The sequence below is a fragment of the Cygnus atratus genome, chromosome 12 (genome assembly GCF_013377495.2).
Source record: "Cygnus atratus isolate AKBS03 ecotype Queensland, Australia chromosome 12, CAtr_DNAZoo_HiC_assembly, whole genome shotgun sequence".
Classification (NCBI taxonomy): Eukaryota; Metazoa; Chordata; class Aves; order Anseriformes; family Anatidae; genus Cygnus; species Cygnus atratus.
In genome coordinates this window covers 13404718-13423148 of record NC_066373.1, presented here as the reverse complement: position 1 = coordinate 13423148, position 18431 = coordinate 13404718, and the positions used below count along the sequence as shown (strand labels likewise).

Below are 18431 nucleotides of genomic sequence, written 5' to 3'. Positions count from 1 at the left end.
ACACACAACTCCGTTCACCTCGATCGTTACAGCATTTACTGATCGTCACCACCAGGATTAGAAGTGCCAGTAGAAAAATAAAACTTTGCATGGATTTCTCTCATACAAAGATTTGTTCGTGACAGTTGTGGTTGCGAGGAGCAAAGTCGGGCTGTCCCTATGCAGACCAGCACGTGGAAGTCAGCTCGAGCAGCGGTGCCTCTCGGGGCGGAAGGTTTCTCGGTGTGGTTTCCTGCTGGGCTCTCAGGACACCTCGGCATTTCCATTTTTTTTGCAAGCTCTTTACAGCTTTTGGCAAGTTCGCGCTGCAGTAGAGCAGGAATTGTTCTTCTCCCAAGCAGTCGTGGGGTACTTACCCAGCCTCGTGCAACAGCCCTCAGCATTTCCAAATCCCAGCCTTCCCAAATCCTTCTGCCTGAGCAAAGCCACCTGCTGAAGACTCAAGGGATTCCTCTGCTTGGAGGAAGGCGAAAGGAACACCGAAACAACGTGATGAGAGGGAGGAACCTGCTTTCACAGCCTGCCCTGGTGCTTCGGCTCAAAACTACGCTGCTGTGTTTGGGTCTGGTTTTATTGCAGGAGGCGAGGAAGGCAGGCAGGCAGCTGGGGATGCCATGGTTCCTGGTGTGCCCCGTGATTAGCAAAGGGACTCAAAGAGCTCGCCCCCATCACTAAAACCCACCAAGAGAAGGCAGCAGCCAACCTTTCCCCTCTTCTTTACAAGAATTCCCTGCAAATTTCACGGTACCCGGGCACAGAGTGGCACTGCCGGGACAGCCACGCAGCTGCCAGGCAGTGCCCAAGCTGCAAACATGCAAAACAGACCCTAGGAGACGTCAGCAGGCAGAGAGCAGGGTGCTTTCTGTCTGTCCGAGTGATTTTTTTTTCCCTGTTTGTTCTCCGGGATGAGGGGAGCAGGGCAGGTGCTCAGGGCACCACCAGGACGGTACGGCCAGACCCGCCCCGTCCAGCCCCAGCACTTTTAATCCGTCTGGGCCCAGTCCATGACTTAAACCACGTGCTCCAGGTACAAGCTGTGCATGAAGCGATTTGCAATAAGCAGGAAGGGGAAGGCGATCCAAGCAGATTCACTCATTACTCCTGCTTTTTGTTTGGGGCAGGGGGGTGGAAGCGCAGAGGGGAGAGGCCCCACCAGAGCCCCACGCAGCAGACCCGGGGCTCAGACCCTGCCTGCCTAAGGAGAAGGGTTTGCATTAAACTCCTAAAATTCACAGCTTTATTCCCTGGATTAATACAGGCTAAAGTTTAGCATATTCTCATTAAAGCTCCTGAAAAACAACTTTCTCCATCCACTGTCAAAGGACTGCTCAAGAGAACCTGAGGAGAGAATTTCGTGATGCACAGCAAGCTAATTTTATGATGCACATGATCCTGTTCAGGGTTGTTTCATCACCTTTGTGGAAGACAAGCGGCCGTACGGAGGGCATCAGACACAGAGGGCGAGCTGCTCTGGAAACCCAGAGTTCAGAAACAACCCGGGGGGGGGGAAGCGTGGCCTGGGAGGCCAGACACAGACAGTGCCTCCCTTCAGCAACCCAGATGATGGCAGCGGCTACGAAACACGCAGGGACCACAGCAGGGCCCTGGGGCTGGCTACTCCACACAGCAACAGCCTCAGGATTCAGCCCCAGCTTCCCCCAAGGCCCCAAAACCCAGCCGCAGAGAGCACACCTGAGAGCCCTGACCGCACCGCACACCTCCAGGCAAGCAGGCAGATTAAGAATTAATTAAAAGTCACTTAAAACTAAACCAGTGCGTTAGGAGAGAGCGTACCTCGGCGGGTAGGGGTTGAGGGGCATCTAAAATTATGTTTGCACACCAGTGAAGATGTCCAATTCTCCCACGCCGACGTGAGCATGTTCAGCAGGTGAAATCAGAATGAGTTCAGGAACACAGACCTCCTCCAAAGCCCGAGAAACTACCGTGCACACTCACACGTGCCCTGGGATTGCTGCTGTGGGCAGCGGGGTGCAGCTCCCGTGCAGGACGTCCGGTGTCTGAAGAGCTTCACGGTAATAAAACTCATTAAAATCACAATCTTTTTCACACCATTTCCCTTGCCCCTGAGGCACGTTCACAACTCTCAGCCACAACTTTTCAGTCTCAGCTATTTAAAATGATTTTTCGTTTTGCTGCTCCCCAGCTTCACCATGAGCATGATCTGGCAAAGACGGGGCCAGAAGAAAAACAATAAAAGAAATGTCTCATTTAAAAAAAAAAAAATCACATTAAAAGAGCTTCGGGTTCGCTGCAAACAAAGCAGCAAGAGGTCAAAGCATTAACTGAGCGCTGAAGACACCACACCAGGCGTGGCTGCTGTTTAGTTACGCTCTGCTGCTGCCACAATTTGTTACCTGCAGAAGGTAGCCGAGCCTCCTCCAGGGAAATGAAGTTTCACTTGGCACTTAGCGTTACGAAAACGTAACAAAATTAACAATTTTCATCTTAATTTCTAAAGCAGACCGGGGACCCGTTTAGTGGCGCATTTTGGCCGGGAAGCAGCCAACGCTGGGCATTGCTTGCAGATGTTTGCTCAGGATCGGCGGCACAGCTTCAGCAGTGCCAGGGGGGACTTAACCCTGCCGTTACGGGGGTACATGAGCAACAGAAGTTACAGAAAGCATGTTCTCCAACGCACGTTTGTGGCACGCAGCCCTTCAGGTCAGGCTCTGCCACCGGCCTGGAGGCAGAAAGCCTTCACACAACCTCAAGCAGGGGAGGAAGCGCACGCCGAGGCACCCCTCGAGTTGCGCTCCCTCGTTATTTGCTTCACAGAGCCCGGACACGGCGCAGATGTTTGGGTTCCCTTCCGTTTTCAAGCGCTAGCATCCGAAGAAAAGCTAGAGAGTGGCTAAAATCCGCAGGAACGAAACCACCACCACACAGAACGTCTGACCCACTCCTAAAATGAGGGCTTCGAAGGGAATCATGTTTTTCCCTGCAGCTCTGTAAACTCCTGCGATGGCAGCACCTGCGGAGAGGGGAAAAAGCAGAAAGATTACTGCGCGATATGAAAAACACACTGCGGTGCCATGGGAAGGAGCAGGGAGGGGGCTGACTGGAGAAAGTGGGGGTTCTGCAGGAGAAGCTCCGCAGCCCAGCGGGCAGCGTGGCAGGGTGCTGGATATGTGATAAATCTTAGCCACGAGGCAACGAATGCGGGCGGCAACAGAGATCCGTGGAGAAAAGTGTTGGCAGAGCTCTGCCAAGGCCTCCGTGAGGCGCTGAGCTGTCTGGGGGCACGTTCTCAGTCCACGCCAGGACGCTGACAGCCCACAGACGTAGCCCGTTTTTTGCACGGACACCAAACCTGGGTGGCTTTTGCCTGAGCCGGGGGACGCGGCCCCCTGCGAGGCACCTGACGGGCGCGCGTGGGGCAGGGGGACGGCGGCGGCGCCCAGCGCGGGGGCAGGTCCCGTACTGGTGAGGATGCCGGCGGTGATGGGTCCCACGATGCCCATCAGCAGGAGGCCCAGCGACATGAAGCGGCCGTACTTGTGGCGCCGCAGCGTGAAGAGGGCGAGCAGGGCGGCGGGGGCGTGGAAGGAGAGCGAGGAGACGAGCGCCCACAGGAACACGCCGTACCACATCTCTGCGGGGGGACGGGGCCGTCACGGGGGCTCGGCGCGGGCCCAGCGGCCTCCAGCGGCCCCCGGGGAAGGCCCGGCCCGGCGCCGAGCCCGCTTCCCGGCCGTGCCCGTACCTGAGAAGGCCGCCAGCGGGTTGGAGTAGGCGGCGGTGCCGTTCCCGGAGCGCGGCACCAGGCGCAGGCTGAGGATCTGCTGCAGCAGCCCGCCGCTCGCCTCGCCGCCCTCCATCGCTTCCTCAGCCCCTCCCTCCCCCTCCGCTCTCGGCCAATAGGAAAGCGCCGCTCGCTGACAGGCAGCGCCGCCCGCCAACCAGCTCCGCGCTGCCACGGCAACGGGTGAGGGCGGAGACCCGGAAGCGGAGGGGCCGGCGGCCGGGCCCCCGACCGAGGGAGGGCGGCGGGGTCCGCCCCGCCAGGGGGCGCTCGAGGGCGGCGGCGGCGGCGGGGGCGGCGCTCTGGCGGCGGCGGCGGCTCCCGGTGGTTACCGGCGGCTCCATGTCGGGCTCGGAGGAGGAGGCGTACAGCTCGGCCGAGGACGAGGACTACGTGCCCTCGGGTGAGCCTCGCCACCGGGGCGGCCGCCGCTTACCGCGGGGTCAATTACCGGGAGTTTCGTTACCGGCGGGTTTAGTTACCGAGGGGTTTAATTACCGGGGGTCCGTTGCCGGTTGTGCCCGCAGGCGCGGAGTACAGCGAGGATGACGCCAGCGAGCTGGTGAAGGAGGACGAGGAGCAGCGGGACCGGGACCGGGCCGGGCCGCGGGCAGCCCGCGGCAGGAGCAGCCCCCGCCGCCCCGCCGGCAGGTAGGGACCCGGGGACGCGGCTGTGCCGGGTAAATTAACGGAAAATCGGGGGTTTTTGCGCTGTCCGGCGCTCCACGAGGGCTTGCAGCATGCCTGGGGGCCACTCGGGATGCCCGGTGAGGAGAAATGCCTCGTTTCGGTGTGTTTTGTGGCTTGGGGTTGGGATTTAAAAGGATGGGATGCCTTGGAACCCTCACCAGTGGCTAATTAGATCCGTTAATAACAACAGTAACTTGGCTCTTTTCCATTTGGGAAGCCAAAAGCCGCACGCATAAGGGGCACGTTTAAGGCCTCCTCGCCTGGAGGTTGCTGCAGAATCCACGATCCACCTGCATGTCCACACCGTATGCCCACCTGTAAGCTCCATTCAGGGCTTCTCGCCACGTTTTCCACCTAATTACTGTGGTTTCTGATCAGGGCAGTCCTGTAATTAACCAGCTTCCCCCCTCCGAGGTTTGGGGAAGCCTCCCAGGCAGGTGCTGTAGCCAGAACGTGAAGTGTTTGGCTTGTTTCACCCACCTAAGTTTGGGCTCTGGGGTGGTGCTGCAGGATCTCAGCGTGGTTTTTTTGGGTGTCTGCTTCCAGGAAGAGGAAGAAAGGAGGTCTCGTGCTAGAGCCCGATGAGAAAGAGGAAGGAAAGGCTCAGGAAAACGAAGAGGAGGAGGGGGATAACTTAAAGCAGGTGGAAGAAGACAGAGAAGAAGAAGAGAAAAAGAAAGAGGATGCGCTTTGGGCCAGCTTCCTTAGCGACGTGGGACAGAAGCCCAAAGTGGCGGTGGCCACGCAAGCTGACAAGGTACCGGGACCTTCACTGAGGGGATGTGAGAAGGGCCTCAAGTTGGAAAGTGCTGATTCTGGGTGGTGACAGCTCCAGCTGGAGCTGTGGAGGGCACGGATTTGTCCCTGCCCCATCTGTTTTGCATCCTCGAGTGTCCCAGGGAGCCCTGGTGGCTTCCTTTCCTGGTGGTGGAGTCCCCTTGTGAAGCAGAAACATCACAGTGAGGCTTGGTCTGAGTTACCCTTGTGCGTAGAACTCTCCCCAATGGTTTCTTGTGCCTGTCCCGCTGCTCCAAAGCTAGGGAGACAGAGGAGAGGCACCGTTGCCCCTCTGTCAGCTAAAAGAGTCTTTTATAACTAAAAACTTGACTCTTGAACAAGTGATGTGTGGGGAGAACAGTTCTCGTTGTGTGACGCTTCTTCCTCTAACTGCTGGAAAGCTGGAGAACAAGTGTAGCTGCGTAAGTTTGCAACTTTCAGAAGAGTCCTTTTATCTGAAGCCTCGTGCTTCTCCCCACCTCAGTTGTTACTGGCTGAACAGCTGAGGTGGTTGTAGATAGACGAGAGAGGAAAAGTTCTCTTCTGAGCAGTTCTAGTTTTATGTGTGGATCACTAGAACATGTGTGGTCTTTAAAAGTTTCCCTACAGTCTGGAATAATTCATGGAGATGCAATTCCTCTGCTCTTCTTGTGAACTTCTTAATTTGGATTTGTTTTCTGAAGATCTTCTCAGTGTGTAGTTGATTTTGAGCAAGAACTGAAGTTTTTGCTTTCATTATGTGCAGGGTCTGGGGATTTTCATGTGTGATGTTAAAAGCTTTGGATGTTACTGTGTAAATAAAGAGGCAGTGTGGACAAATAGCTTAAGAAAGCTGATTTCCTCTCAACATTATTGACAAATGGCCTGGTATCTTCAGGGTTCTCTGTGAAGATCAGCCTTGCTTTTGCTGCTGATGGGTCTCGTATATTCCTGGGCAAAAGTGAATGTATTTCTGTTTAATTCACCCTGGCAACTTTGCTGTTTGGCTGTACTTGATTTGGGAAAACCAAATTCTTCAGAATTTTGCTTGCTTTCTGAACTGCAGCAATATATTCGTGTCAGTTCCTATATTTAATTACAGTTTCACTTCTCATTTTGGGTCTGTTATAAATCTTGACTCCCAGTGAGAGACTGGGGACAAGACATGGAACTTCCTTCTAGCAGCAGGGACTCTTTTCCTTTTTCTTGTCTGTGGGTGACGTGCTTTGACCAGCCAGACTAAACTGTGGTGCTGCCTGAGGTCTGTCTTGGGTCCTCGGCCACTTGGAACGGTAACTTGGCTAGGCTGCACGAGTGCATTGCTCTGCTTTCTCCTTTGTGTATTTCACAGGCTGAAGAAGAGAAGAATGTGAAGAAGCGTCAGGAGAAACCAAAAGACTCCGAGAAGCCAAAAGATTCGGGAAAAGTGACAATCACCAAAGTGTTTGACTTTGCTGGCGAGGAAGTCAGGTGAGTTGGCAGCTCTGTGCAGAGCTGGTGCCTGTGCAGAGCGGGTGTCGTTCTGCTGCCGGCAGGCTGGGGACGCGCTATGAAGCGTGGTATATCCTCTCCTTTTTCCTTTATGCTTTTAATCCTGAGCACAGAAGAACCTCAAGGGAAATGAGGCCAGGATCTTTCTGCCTGAGGTCTACGCTTTGTACCTTGAGAATATTCCTTTAAATTCGCTTAGGCCTCCTGTGTGGACAGTGTATAAAATGGTGGCACTGCCACTGAGGGTTGAGACAAGGAGAGAATTGAATGTGGCCACGCAGGCATGACAGTCGTGCGTTTTATTCCTTCAGCCCTTTTTATTCCTTCAGTCTAGTCCAAACCCTGTGCCGAGGGCAGGATATCTGCTGGCACTTTCCCTGGCGTTGTGCACAATCCAGTACAAAGATCTGCAGATAGTAAGAGGTGTTTTGCTGAACTAGTAGCTAACAGCTTCTCTGAAACAGCTGCAGCGAAGGTGATGGGCTGGGTGAAATCATCCTCTAGGCTCTTTGGCTTGCAGGAGGCCCCATGGGATGAGCTACAAAAAGGGGCAGGCTACTAAGGTGTAAAAGTTCAAGACCAAAACCACGGGGCCCTTTGAAATCTGACCAGCTGTAAATCTGGCTTTGTCAGATGAGAATTTCGCCTCTGTTTTGTGTGACAGCAGAGGGCAGCAGTTCCCAGCAGTAACACCTGAGCTGCCCGGATCTGGAGGAGGAAGCCAGGAGCTGGGGTTTCCATTGCTCTTGCTTTTCGTGTCAGCACTGCTGCCTGAAAAATCTGAGGAGAGCTGTGGGTCATAGCAGTGCCTTTCCCATTTCCCTGCACAGTCTGAACTGTAGGAATACCCTTTGTTCCCTGATGAAATGCAAAGAATTGTACCACTGCAGCTCTTCTGCGAGAGTTATCATCCCCTTTTTGCACAAGAGAGATGAAGTTTTTCCCATGGGCGTATAAAAATCTGTAGCAGAATTACAGGCAGACGTTTAGCTTCCTGATTGACGGTCCTGCCAACAGCCAGCTTGTTATTTGTCCCCACTCTTTCTGAGGCGTGGAATAAAAGAGTTAGTTTCAAACGTGATGCCCTCCCAGGTGAGGATGGGTGAAGCAGGCTCACACAAAAGCCTGTTGGGCTATGACATATCACCAGGTGGCGCGGGGCAGAACTGCATTCCTGGTGCTCTGGAGCCACGTGAAATCAGCGTGCAGCCTTCTTTGAAGTCTGGGCACGTCCGGCTGCGTGTCGTAGGTGAGTGCCGTGTCCTGACACGAGCAGAAGCGCATCACCTAGAGGAGGGGGTCGATTCACAGGAAAACTTGCCGTGTAGGCTTACTTCAGAACACGAGAAAGGAATTTTTTGTGCGCTAACGCTTTGAAGTAGGACTGTTTAAAGCAGGGAGCCTGTGAAAATGCCTGCCTTGAAGCTTCTTGGTTACCTGGCTCTGTGAAAAGAAGCCCCAGATAAAGATTGTTTATACTTATAATCAGACCGACATCTGAGTAATTCTGGCATTCTAGCTTTTGTGTGGTGGGTGCAGATTAGTTTTACCAGTGCTGCTCTTGCTTTTATTGGTAGTTTTAGTTGGAGGGATTGGGGAAACTGTCCTTTCAAAAGTGTCTTGCCTTATGTGAACAGAACTTGGTCAGAGCTCCCAAGATGCTGAGGTTGTGGTTTCAACATCGCTATCTTATCTATCGTTTTCTAATAGCTGTAATAAGAAACTTCTAAGTTAGATAAAAGCATATTTTTCGGCAGCAGTTGCTTTTCTGGTATCCTGTACTCGATATCGACTGTTTCCCTTGGGGATCTGCAAAGGAACGGATACAGGCTTCTACTAAATTTGTTTCAAATAGGCAAAAGCTGGAGCTCGGGCAACAACGAGACTGTAATCCTGCAAGCCACCACTAATGTACTTCTTGTTTACAGCAGCTGTTGTATCAACAGGTTTCAGAGCCAGCAACAAAGCTGCCACGGGATCCGGAGGGCTGCTCTCTGCTGGTGCTGGAGTTGCAGCAGGCTGCTTTCTGCAGCTCTCCGATAACAGAAGAATCCTTCCGTGTTCCCCCTTGATTTTTGCGGCTGACAGATCACGTTAAAAGCTGAAGCTTTGGTGGTGTTCGCTCTGCCTCGCGTTGCGCTAGGTGGGTAGGATGTCAGGAGCTCTCCCTGCTACAGCTGCTGGTGCTTTTAGGGCGCTTTTAGCTGCGGCAGGCGAGTGCCAGAGGGCTGCTTTTTCTCTCCTCTAGCAGGAGGTTGTCTTTAACCCTAATGGCTGCAAATGCTCTGAATACCAAATGCTGACTTCCTTGCCTGGGGAAGCAGCTGGCAAGTTGTTGTTTACAAAGGACAACACACGGTAGCTGTGTGCACGTTTTGGGGCTGAACGAACTGAAATGGGAGAGCTCTCTCTGTTGCTTTCCTTTCTGAATGGTTTGAGGCTACTTTGGAGCGTTGCTCTTCTGAAAGCTCGAGAAGAATTTAGATCAGTATTTAAGCGTTGAGATTCAGGGCACAAATTTCCAGTCTGCTTATTGAAGCCCTTTACAGAAGATCATTTAGCCCTGATCTCATGTTGCAGAACAATTTATTTTCCCCTGTAAGAAGACGAAAGATCTCTCTTGCATGATTGGAGTAGTAAAAGTCTCCTGAAAGAAGTCCCTAGCTGCAGGGTTACACTAGAATAGTGAAAGAGATTCCTTTCTTAGCTGTCAACACCCCTAAATATTATAGTTGCACTTAGTGGTGCCTGTTTTAATTAGTTTGTGCTTTTATCGGTTGCTAATGCTGAACTTTAGGTTCAGACTGTTGTAAATTGCCAAATAAAGAACTAAATTTAGCGGCTTTTAATTTTTACAAAATGCATGATTTAGTAACGTCTTGCAAAACCAAAGCTTTTGAATCCTGGAACTAGAAACAGTCTTTGTAACAGACTTCTGTTGTCTCCAGTTGTGGCTTTTCTCTTTTTCGTTCCTTTCTGGCCTTACACAGATAAGGAGCAGCAGGTGACTGTCACCCAAAGGGCTGTGATTGTGGGCAGTGGGAACTGCAAGGGTAGGTTCACCATCTGAAAGAGAGTTCAAGACATTTTTCCCTGCCAGAGGAGATTTAAGTCCTTTTGAGACCTCTGGTTTGTGAACTTTCCTTGTGATGCAGGATGTGGGGTTGCATTAGTAGGGAGCCACATCCCCGGTGCCAGGGTTTATCTGTTGCAAAATGCAATAGCTGTGCAATGGGGCTGGCTTGCTCTTTGGCAGTCCCAACTACCTTGGCCGTCGAGTTTCTTTAAGCCACTGCTGAGCTCAGTGTTCTGTTCTTTTGCCCTCCTTCCATGAAAGTCACCTCTGTGTCTGTCCAGGACTGCAGCAGGAGGCAGCTCACGTGAACGGAGCTGGCCCAGCCCCTGGGTATTCGTCACAGCCAGGGCAGCAACTTGGAAAGGAAAGACAAAGTCAGGTCGTTGAATGTTAGAAAGAATGGATTTTAGGTGGAAACATCCTTAGTGTACCTTCATTTGACTTGCAGAGGTGCAAAGCGAGTAATGATGTGTGGCTTAGGTGCTAATTCAGGAATGGGAGGCCTGTGCTCGAGACCCTGCTTTGCTCAGGGGTAATTGCAAGCTCCAAATAAAGAACTCAAAAGTGAAAGTTTCGTAATTCTGTGCGTATGTGCTTATTTTTGGGATCCAGAAGAGCTCCCAGCAGGCTGGGTGCTCAGACCCCAGCTCTCCGGTCCCTTCCCCTCCAGTCCTCACTGCCGGTGCTCCCTGCAAGCAGCCAACACCTCAGAGACGGTTGCTACTGGCCCCTGGAGGACTTCCAGATCAGATTTTTGCATTAACCCTTGAGCCTTTTCTTGAGCATCGTCGCTGTGCTTGCGTGCTCTGAACCCATTTCTTTTAGCACTCTCATGTCTGGCAGGTGTTCCTTGATGTGAGCAATTCCTGGCTTCTCACCGCCTCTGGGGCCAGAATTATCACCCAAGCTGTGGCTGCTGGCAGGGTGCTGGGCCTGGATCCGTGTAGAAATGTTTCAGGAAAAGGTTTCAAGATCTTCTTTCTCTGTCTGCAGCACAAGCTTTCTGTTGCCGTTGAGATGCCGAGATAAGCAGGTGCAAAGATCCAGCCAGTAGCCTTTTCTGTGCTGCACATCCTTCTGCTGAGCCCCCGACGAGTGCTGAAGGCATCGTGCTTCCTGCCCTGTCCGAAACAGCAGGACACGGGGCCCTGGACCAGCAGTATGTAGGGCCAGGGAGCTGGGGGTTGTTTTATGGACCCTGCATGACGGGTAAATGTTTGTCCAGTGACTCTTCAGGTACTTGCATGTTTGAAGGCTGAGGTTTGGCTGAGTCTGAATGAAGCTCATCTTTCCAGGTTGATCTTGGTAATCTTTATCCACTTCTTAAATGCCTGTTCCTTGATTAATTCAGGCTGCTTCTGAAAGTATTCCTCAGTTTGCCTGATTAAAGCTTACCATTGCTTTGAAACTCTGTGCAGGAAGGGCCCACGTTGGGTGGGGTACGGTGCTCTCACTGGGACAGCTTTCAGGCTAAATTCGGTCGTGAAAATCACCTAACATATGGCGGGGGTTTTTCTTGCCCCAAGGGGCAGACGATGACCCAGTTCCACGGATATCGTTTGCTTTTGGGGATTGCTTTCAAGTGGGTTTTAGCGAGGCATTTAGTCCAGAGGCATATACAAAGGAACAGAAGGCTCTGATGTGTGTTTGAAGTCCTTGAAAGCTTTACAGGTGTAAAGAGAAGTAAATCCTTAGCTTTCTTACAGAACTATATGTCTCAAAGCGCTTTTTAAGAAGTGGTGTTATTCCCCATTTAGGAATAGGAAAACTGAGGCATGCTGGAGCTGAAGATGCCCCCTGGTTCCTTGGGTCTCCTGTGCTTCGTGACCTGGGCACCCAGGGGATCCAAGCTTCCCTTGTGTACCAAATAGATCTAGGAAGGGGTCGTACCCCAGCGTTGGGGCTAATGCACATTAAAGCAGAATATAGGGATTTCAAGATGTACATAAATGTTATTTAAATTTGAAGATGTACCAAATAGTTAAATTATTGTGTACTGGGGTTTTGTACTGGTTGAGATTGATATTTCACCAGCCATAGTTGAAGTGTGAGGTGGAAGAGAATCTGATTTTTCATCTGGTCCTGTTTGCAAATGGTTATTTTCTAGGGTGTTCCGGCAAACAAACTCAGCACTCAATTTGTGTTGCTGCTTCAGAGATTTTCATCTTACTTTCAGGATTCAGGAAATAAAAAAAAAAAAGATTATTCAGAGTAGATGGTGTGTATGATGGACCTTAAGGACCTGAAATTGGGCCTTAAGTTGGAGTAATTAGTTTTGATGGTGAAATTCAGGACCTTTGGAGCAGTGGAAGTGATGGTGGTGTGGTGGAGGGCAGGTTCTTTTCCAGAGTCTCTTGGAGGCTTTTCTGTGCTGGCAAAAGCCCTTTTTCTGGTAACGCGTCTCTCCTTTGTAAAAGAATGCTCTTGCTGGTAAGAGCTGTGCAGGCAGGGTTGCAGGTTATGCCTGAAGTTCCTTCTTTGGCTGTCACTGCTCCTGTTTCTGTCCCCAGATCTGCTGTCCCTTCCAGAGCTTCACCGCCTCGATCCCAACCCTCTTCAGGAGAGGGCAGGTGGGAAGAGCTGCAGGAGGAGTAACCGGACATCTGAGAACAGCCCGAGCTTTCCCAAATCCTTGTGCAGCCTCTTATTTCCTTCTCAGTAGCTGCGATGTCCTCTCTGCTCCTCATGTGATAACTGAGACCAAATGTGATGAAGCTGGGCAACAAAGTGGGTGGGAGCCAGGCATTCTGGGGGACTGCCTCCTGTTTTGTTGCTTTGCTTTGAAAAGGGGTAAGGGTCGCTCGTCCGGGTGATAGCTGGAGTGGGGAGACTGCTGAGGATGGCAGAGTTAATTTATTTCAAAGGGAAGGGGAGAAAAGAGCAGGGAATTTGCTCCCAGCAGTCTCAGGATTTAGAGCTGGCACAGAGAATAATTGAAGAAATGTGTAATTGTCCATCTGTGTTCTTGCTCTGTGGTCTCAGCATGGCTCAGTCAGATGTGTTAGGCTAATTAGCTCTGACAACATGTAACGCCGTTAACTCTCGCCTTTCCTTCTGATGCTTTTCAGGAAGCTCAGATGATGAATAGCACGGAGTTGGCAGCACGCTCACACCGCTTGCTGGGTGTGAACCTCGGTCATTTGTTTCGTGCTCGTGGGGTTTTGTGCAACGCTGAGTGGAAGACACTTGCTCTTAAAATCAGGAGGAAGATCAGCAGCTTGGGTGCACGTCTGATTATTGGTGATGTAGGCGGAGGGCTGCTTGAGCTCAAGGTCTGCGTGTGTGATGTGTTCCCCAAGTGCTTTTTTGCAAAAGCCTTTGATGTGATGTTTGTACCTGCGAGTGAGAAGGCAGCTGAGAACGTGTCCTTGTGTTCGGAAAACCCTTTCTTACAGGTGGGTAGAAAGTGAAACACAGCTTCCACCAGAAGCGCTGGATGAGCGCTGTCAGATTAGAAACGGAAGGCAACGATCTGAGCTGATCGGGGCAGAGGAAGAAACCACTCCTTGGATTTTGATGTGCTTTTTGCAATGGCTCTCATAGCAGTAGCTAGGAAAAAGGGAAAAGTCAGGATAATGAGTACTCGTAACTCCTTGAAAAGCCATTCCAAAGTCTCGTTGCCTTGTTGAGGACCATTAGATCTGGTTTGGTCTGATGACAGGGGATGCTATATGTTTGTAGGGTTTTTTCCTCAGTCCTCTTTGGCTAAGGGCTTGTAGAGAAATGTGTTTTAACCACTTCTCGGTGACATATCACTCCTTCCATGAGGCTTGCACAGTGCAAAAACCTTGCCTTTGAGCTTTTCCAGGTTCTTAGCCTGAGCAGTAGGCTGGAGATGTTGCCTTGGGACCTGAAGACAGAATCAAACCACCCAGAATTACGTGGCACATCGGTGGGATGCTGTTCAGAGGTGGAAGTCTAAAAAGTGAGGGTAACTTTTCTACAAACAAGCCCCAAGTGCTGATGTTGGCAAAGTGGAGTGCAGGCAGCAGCCTCCCTGTTCCTCTCCTTACATTGTTATTTTTGGAGGTCAGAGCATGCCTCGGCTATCCACGGCTTATATTGGCTTTTTCCAATTTCAAAATAAGCTATTGATTTTTCTGGGGAGCCAGTAAGTGAAAATATGCTACCTTTCAAAAGAGGCTTAAGAACAAAAAGGTCTCGGGGGCATGCTTTGATAACCTTTCCTCTGTGTGCATCAGTTCCCTGATGCTTCAGCACTTCCTTGGGGAATCCAAATGCCCTGTAGTGTGACGGGGTCCCGAGATGAGGTCCTTCAGTGTGAGCTGGAGCTTCCTTGTGTGCTGGTTCACTCGCTAGATGTTTGCTGCAGAAATTAAAACTTCATGGACGGTGACACAAAACGCAGCCAGAAATTTAAGCCAGAGCACTTGCTCCTAAAGTAAATCATGTCACGGTCTGCTTAATGTGCTTTGAGAAGGGGCATGGCCTAATGAACAGCTCCTGTCGAGGATTTTCATTAAGGGATGTGCAGATGGGGCTTCTGCTTAGCTGGGAAACTGAAGCACCGAGGGGCTGTGACTTGCAAAGTGTCACAGAGCAGTGCCAGGCTTGTCCAGGGCGTTTTTGGCATTCAGGAGCACGCTGACTCCTGTCTTTCTCCCTTATCTTACCGTGCTTTTGAAAATCCCACAGTGACCAAGCAGGTGTCCAGCTGGAAGTCAGCTCGTGCTTCTCTCGTGGCTTGGGGCTTGCAAGGAAACAACTGGTGTGCGCTGGTGTTGGGTCTGTGTTTTTGTTGGTAATCAGTGCGATGGAAAAGAGGGCTCAGCTGGGATCTCCAAAGGTGGAAAGAGTCTCAAAGCATCTCCAAAAAGACGGCTTGACCTCCAGACTAACTCTCCCAAGCCTGTGGGATCTGGGCACAGCACCAGTTTCTGGATGACCAGCTGCTTTCTCCCATTGCAGGTTCCTCTGAGTGTTTTCTGCCTGCGTCCTGTGTAGTTCGTGTGGAAAGAGTGAGTGCAGAGCTTAAGAAAGGATTCCTCCCTTTCCCAGTGTGTAACGGAGGGGACATTGTTTCTGTACCTGGCTTTCAGACAATTTCCTGACTTAAAAATCTGGAAACAAAAGGTGCTCAGTGACCTTTTTGGGTCGCACAGCTGCTCTTTTGCTGTTGGGCAATAAGGGGCTCCTTCGTCCCTCTGTTCGTGCCTTTGTTGCAGGGCCTCAGCTCCCGTCCCAGCTCTTCACTGCTGGCCGTGTTTCCCTCTCCTCCACGCTGCCATCTCGTTCCTGACAGCTCCAGGCTCAGAGAGGGGCTTTTGAAGTCTGGTGAGATGCTGGCAGAGCCGCCTCTGCAGCCCATGGGCTTGGGGTTTCCCCTACTGGAAAGTGCAGCTTGCCAGATGGATTTTTTTTTTGTAACTCGGATCCTCAACCAGGAGGGTTTGTGTGTTAGCCTGAAAGAAAGGCAAAGCTGTTCTCTACCTCGCTATCTCATTAACGTGTTACAAACTGAGTCAGGCTTAGTCTGGCCTTTCCTCCACGGGGATGCTTCTGCCTCGTGGTGCGTGTTGGCTCCTGCTGTGATCTGTGTAACCTTTGTGTCCGTGCTGTAAGTGAATTTTGAGCCCTGATTCATTGAACCTACAATATTCCTTCCCTGGGCAAGAAAAGGGACCCATAACAGGAATACTGCTGTGCTTTGCAGGGTCTGAGGGGTTGCAGGGATCTGCCTTGCTGTCAGGGTACTTGCTGCTCTTGGCTAACGAGGTCAGAGGGCTGTCACACTCACACAGAGCAGCAGCATCCGTCCGTTCACCTGGATTGCTCAACTTCGAGGTGTGCTCCCTAATTTGCAGGTAACCCTTTGGGGGAGGTGCAAACAAAAATGAGGGGAGGCAGCGAGCAGAGACCCAGGGCTTGTGGATGCTTAAAACTAGGCTGGATAAAGCTCCAGGCAACAGGGAGGCAAAGACCTGTGCCCTGGCTGGGAGGGACCAACTCCTTCAGACTTATGAGGACATGGATTTCATGAGCGCTTTTATGCATTATTTCTGTTAAGGCGCTGTTCACCTCTGCTTCTTCTCAGATGCATGGTTTTGAGGTGCAGCCTGGGCTGACCGGGTGGATAGCAGCGCACACCTGCTGCGAGGAACGGCACCAGGCAGGCAGCGTGGGCCTTGCCTGACTCCGGGGGAGCTCAGATCAGATTTGTTTCATGTTAAAAACCAGCCAGCAGCTTCCACGCAGATAGGCAGCCCGCAGAAGTAGCAGTTGGTCCAGCCTGGTCTTGTCTGTGTTCCTTCAGGGAACAGGCTCAGTTTCCCAAGGAATAGCTTCTCCCACCTGGTTTGAAGAGCAAGGTTTAGAGAATGTTTTTCTTTTTTTTCCGGAAGGCGGGGAAAGTTGACCTTTTACCTTGAAATTAGAAAATGTGAGTAAGCGATGGGGACCTGTTCCTTTTAGCTCTGTTTGCTTTACACCAGGTAATCCAGCGTACATCAAGTGCACATCCAGCGTGCAGGTGATGTTGCCTGGAGGTCCGGTTGTGCGGAGGCTCGACTCTCCCAGGAGGTGCTGAGCACGTGCGTGCCTGCGGCTTCAGGATCGTGCGGGCTGGAGCCACCTGCACCAGACAGGTGTATCTGGCTGAAGAGAGTGCCCAGACCGTGGCACTGCAAGCGGGGGAGTCCCCCAAAACCACCTCCAAGTGGATTTAGAGACAGTCTTCCTCTTGGCTCAGAAGGGCTCAGTGGTTTGGGTTTGCTTTTTGTTTTTTGTTTTTTTTTTTTACAAACCCCTGTAGATGAGTATTGCTTGCTTCTCAAGTGATCATTCCAGAAGGCTGGAGGGCTACTTAATGAGGCTAGAGACAGACGGGGAATATTGAAGAAGGATAATTAGCCTCATTTCCCCCCTCTCTGCCTGCGATTCCCCAGAGCTAACAACGTGAGGATGATGCGGAAAGTTTTCTAATTGTGTCAGGTCTAAACTGGGGCAGGTTTCCCAAGTGAGGACCGAGTGTCCTGAGTACGAGTGGTAAAAAGTTGGCATTTTCCAGAGCTTCCACTTGTGCTCGCCCGTCCTCAGCACGGATGTTGGGGGAGATGGCACCTTTGTGCTGCTGCAGCGAGGGATCCTAGCTGTCCTCTCAGCTCCCAGTCCCTGATACCAACACGTGCTTTCTCAGCCTGATGCACCCCAGGCGTTTTGGTTAGAAAAATGCTGTTGTATTGAGCTACCTGCGGATAGATTGGAGGGATTTTAGTACTGGGGATGTACAAGGTTGCTGTTACACGGCAGGCTATGGCCAGGAGCCTGCCAGCCTTCCTGCTGTGGCTGTTTGTCTTTCCCAGCCTCCCTCGTCCTACCTGCGAGGTGCTGCCTCGTCTTCCTCTCCTGCTTAGTGTTAGATGTGTGTGGTGATCCAGCTTCTAGCACGTTTTCATCATAACTACACTGAAGTAGGGAGGACCTTTCTGTTTTACAGTTGCACAGTTCCTTGTCCAGTAGGATCCTAGTGCTACCAGACCCCAACACGGTCCAAAAAATTAATAAGTGTTCTGGAGGTCTTATTAAGCAATTTAATGCCACAGCAGAATAATGAAATCTTCATGGGGAAGTGATGAAATGAGTGGTTCGGTGTGTGAATTACAGGGTCTGCAAGTGGGCGAGAGACTAGCTCCTCGTTTTATTGCTGACAATATCCTTATTTTCATGTTTATTCCTGGATTATAATGTGTGAATGGCATCCCAGTAAACAGTCGGGCAAACAGTTATTTATCGAGTATTTAAAAGTGAAAGGTCTTGTAATTTTCCTTAGTAATGACTGTGATTTCTTCCAGCTGGATTAATGGCTCTCACGGCTACCCATGAGGAGCAAGTGTTTGGGTTTCTGCGTGGGGAGTTATTGTCTCCCGTAATAATGCAGACCAGAGGATTTTTTTTCCCTCCCTGGCCTGGTATGTGAGGAAGGATGAAATGTGCATAACCTGAGCTAATACCTTGCAAAGCCCTTGAACATTCCTGCTTTTGTCATTCCTGATGGAGCGGCCGCTGCTGCTGGCACCAGCCCAGCCACAGCCTGCCTGGGAGCTGCTTTTGTTCGGTTTTATGAGGCAATCAGGGGGTCTTGTGATGGCATTGCCTCCAAAGGTCAGTTTTAATCACGTTCCTGCCGCATTCCTCTGTCCCCAGCCGGGCAGTCCTGCTGGAACAGGTTGCACACAGCTTTGCAGCTCTGTCGCTGCGACGAACATCTCAAAAATACACTTCGAGCAGCCGCCGACAGGCCAAAAAAAGTGAACCAAGTGTTTTATTCTGTGCCCAGCCATTGGTGCTGGTACCCTGGGGTGGTGGAGGAAGCAAGTGTCCAAGTGTAAGTAACCTTGGTCTCGTGCCCTGGTAGCAAAGTGATTTCCGTGCTGTCATTGGGCCCCAGCCCTCCTGTGCATAATGCTGGGGTTTTTTAGCAGGCACAGGTTTCTGTTTTCCAGCCTGTTTTGGGGATTGGCCACCTTTCTGCTCTGAGAGCACTTGTGCTGGTCCAACAAATGCCAACTTCGTGAGACTGCAGGCTGGCAAACGCCTGGAGATATTTTTCTGACACATCTTGGCTTTGTGCTCTGCCTCAGCAGTTAGGCAGGCAGTGGGTCAGTTTGGTCTCTGGGTTGGAGCAGGCTGAAGGTG

At 51.3% G+C, this 18431-nt stretch overlaps 2 protein-coding genes across 2 annotated transcripts in view; one reads left to right on the top strand and one right to left on the bottom strand.

Moving 5' to 3' along the window:
* Positions 1 to 19: 19 nt before the first annotated feature.
* Positions 20 to 3874, bottom strand: TMEM170A (transmembrane protein 170A). The gene is made up of 3 exons (XM_035543510.1): positions 3725 to 3874; positions 3443 to 3613; positions 20 to 2992 (listed from the first exon to the last, which is right to left on the bottom strand). The coding sequence occupies exons 1-3, from the start codon at positions 3837 to 3839 to the stop codon at positions 2862 to 2864; spliced, it is 417 nt and encodes a 138-aa protein (XP_035399403.1). The 5' UTR covers positions 3840 to 3874; the 3' UTR covers positions 20 to 2861.
* A 167-nt stretch (positions 3875 to 4041) lies between these two features.
* Positions 4042 to 18431, top strand: part of CFDP1 (craniofacial development protein 1) — a 54169-nt gene continuing 39779 nt past the window's right edge. The window contains exons 1-4 of the mRNA XM_035543474.2: positions 4042 to 4166; positions 4291 to 4414; positions 5000 to 5210; positions 6561 to 6679. Of these exons, the coding sequence (XP_035399367.1) occupies positions 4106 to 4166; positions 4291 to 4414; positions 5000 to 5210; positions 6561 to 6679 (515 nt within the window). The 5' untranslated portion in view covers positions 4042 to 4105. The remainder of the gene's footprint in view (positions 4167 to 4290; positions 4415 to 4999; positions 5211 to 6560; positions 6680 to 18431) is intronic.

Coding starts and splice junctions, on each gene's coding strand:
- TMEM170A (XM_035543510.1), bottom strand. CDS start 3,839: ATGGAGGGCGGCGAGGCGAGCGGCGGGCTGCTGCAGCAGATCCTCAGC. Junction 3,614..3,724: donor CCCGCTGGCGGCCTTCTCAG/GTACGGGCACGG, acceptor GTCCCCCCGCAG/AGATGTGGTACGGCGTGTTC. Junction 2,993..3,442: donor CACCGCCGGCATCCTCACCA/GTACGGGACCTG, acceptor CCCTCTCCGCAG/GTGCTGCCATCGCAGGAGTT.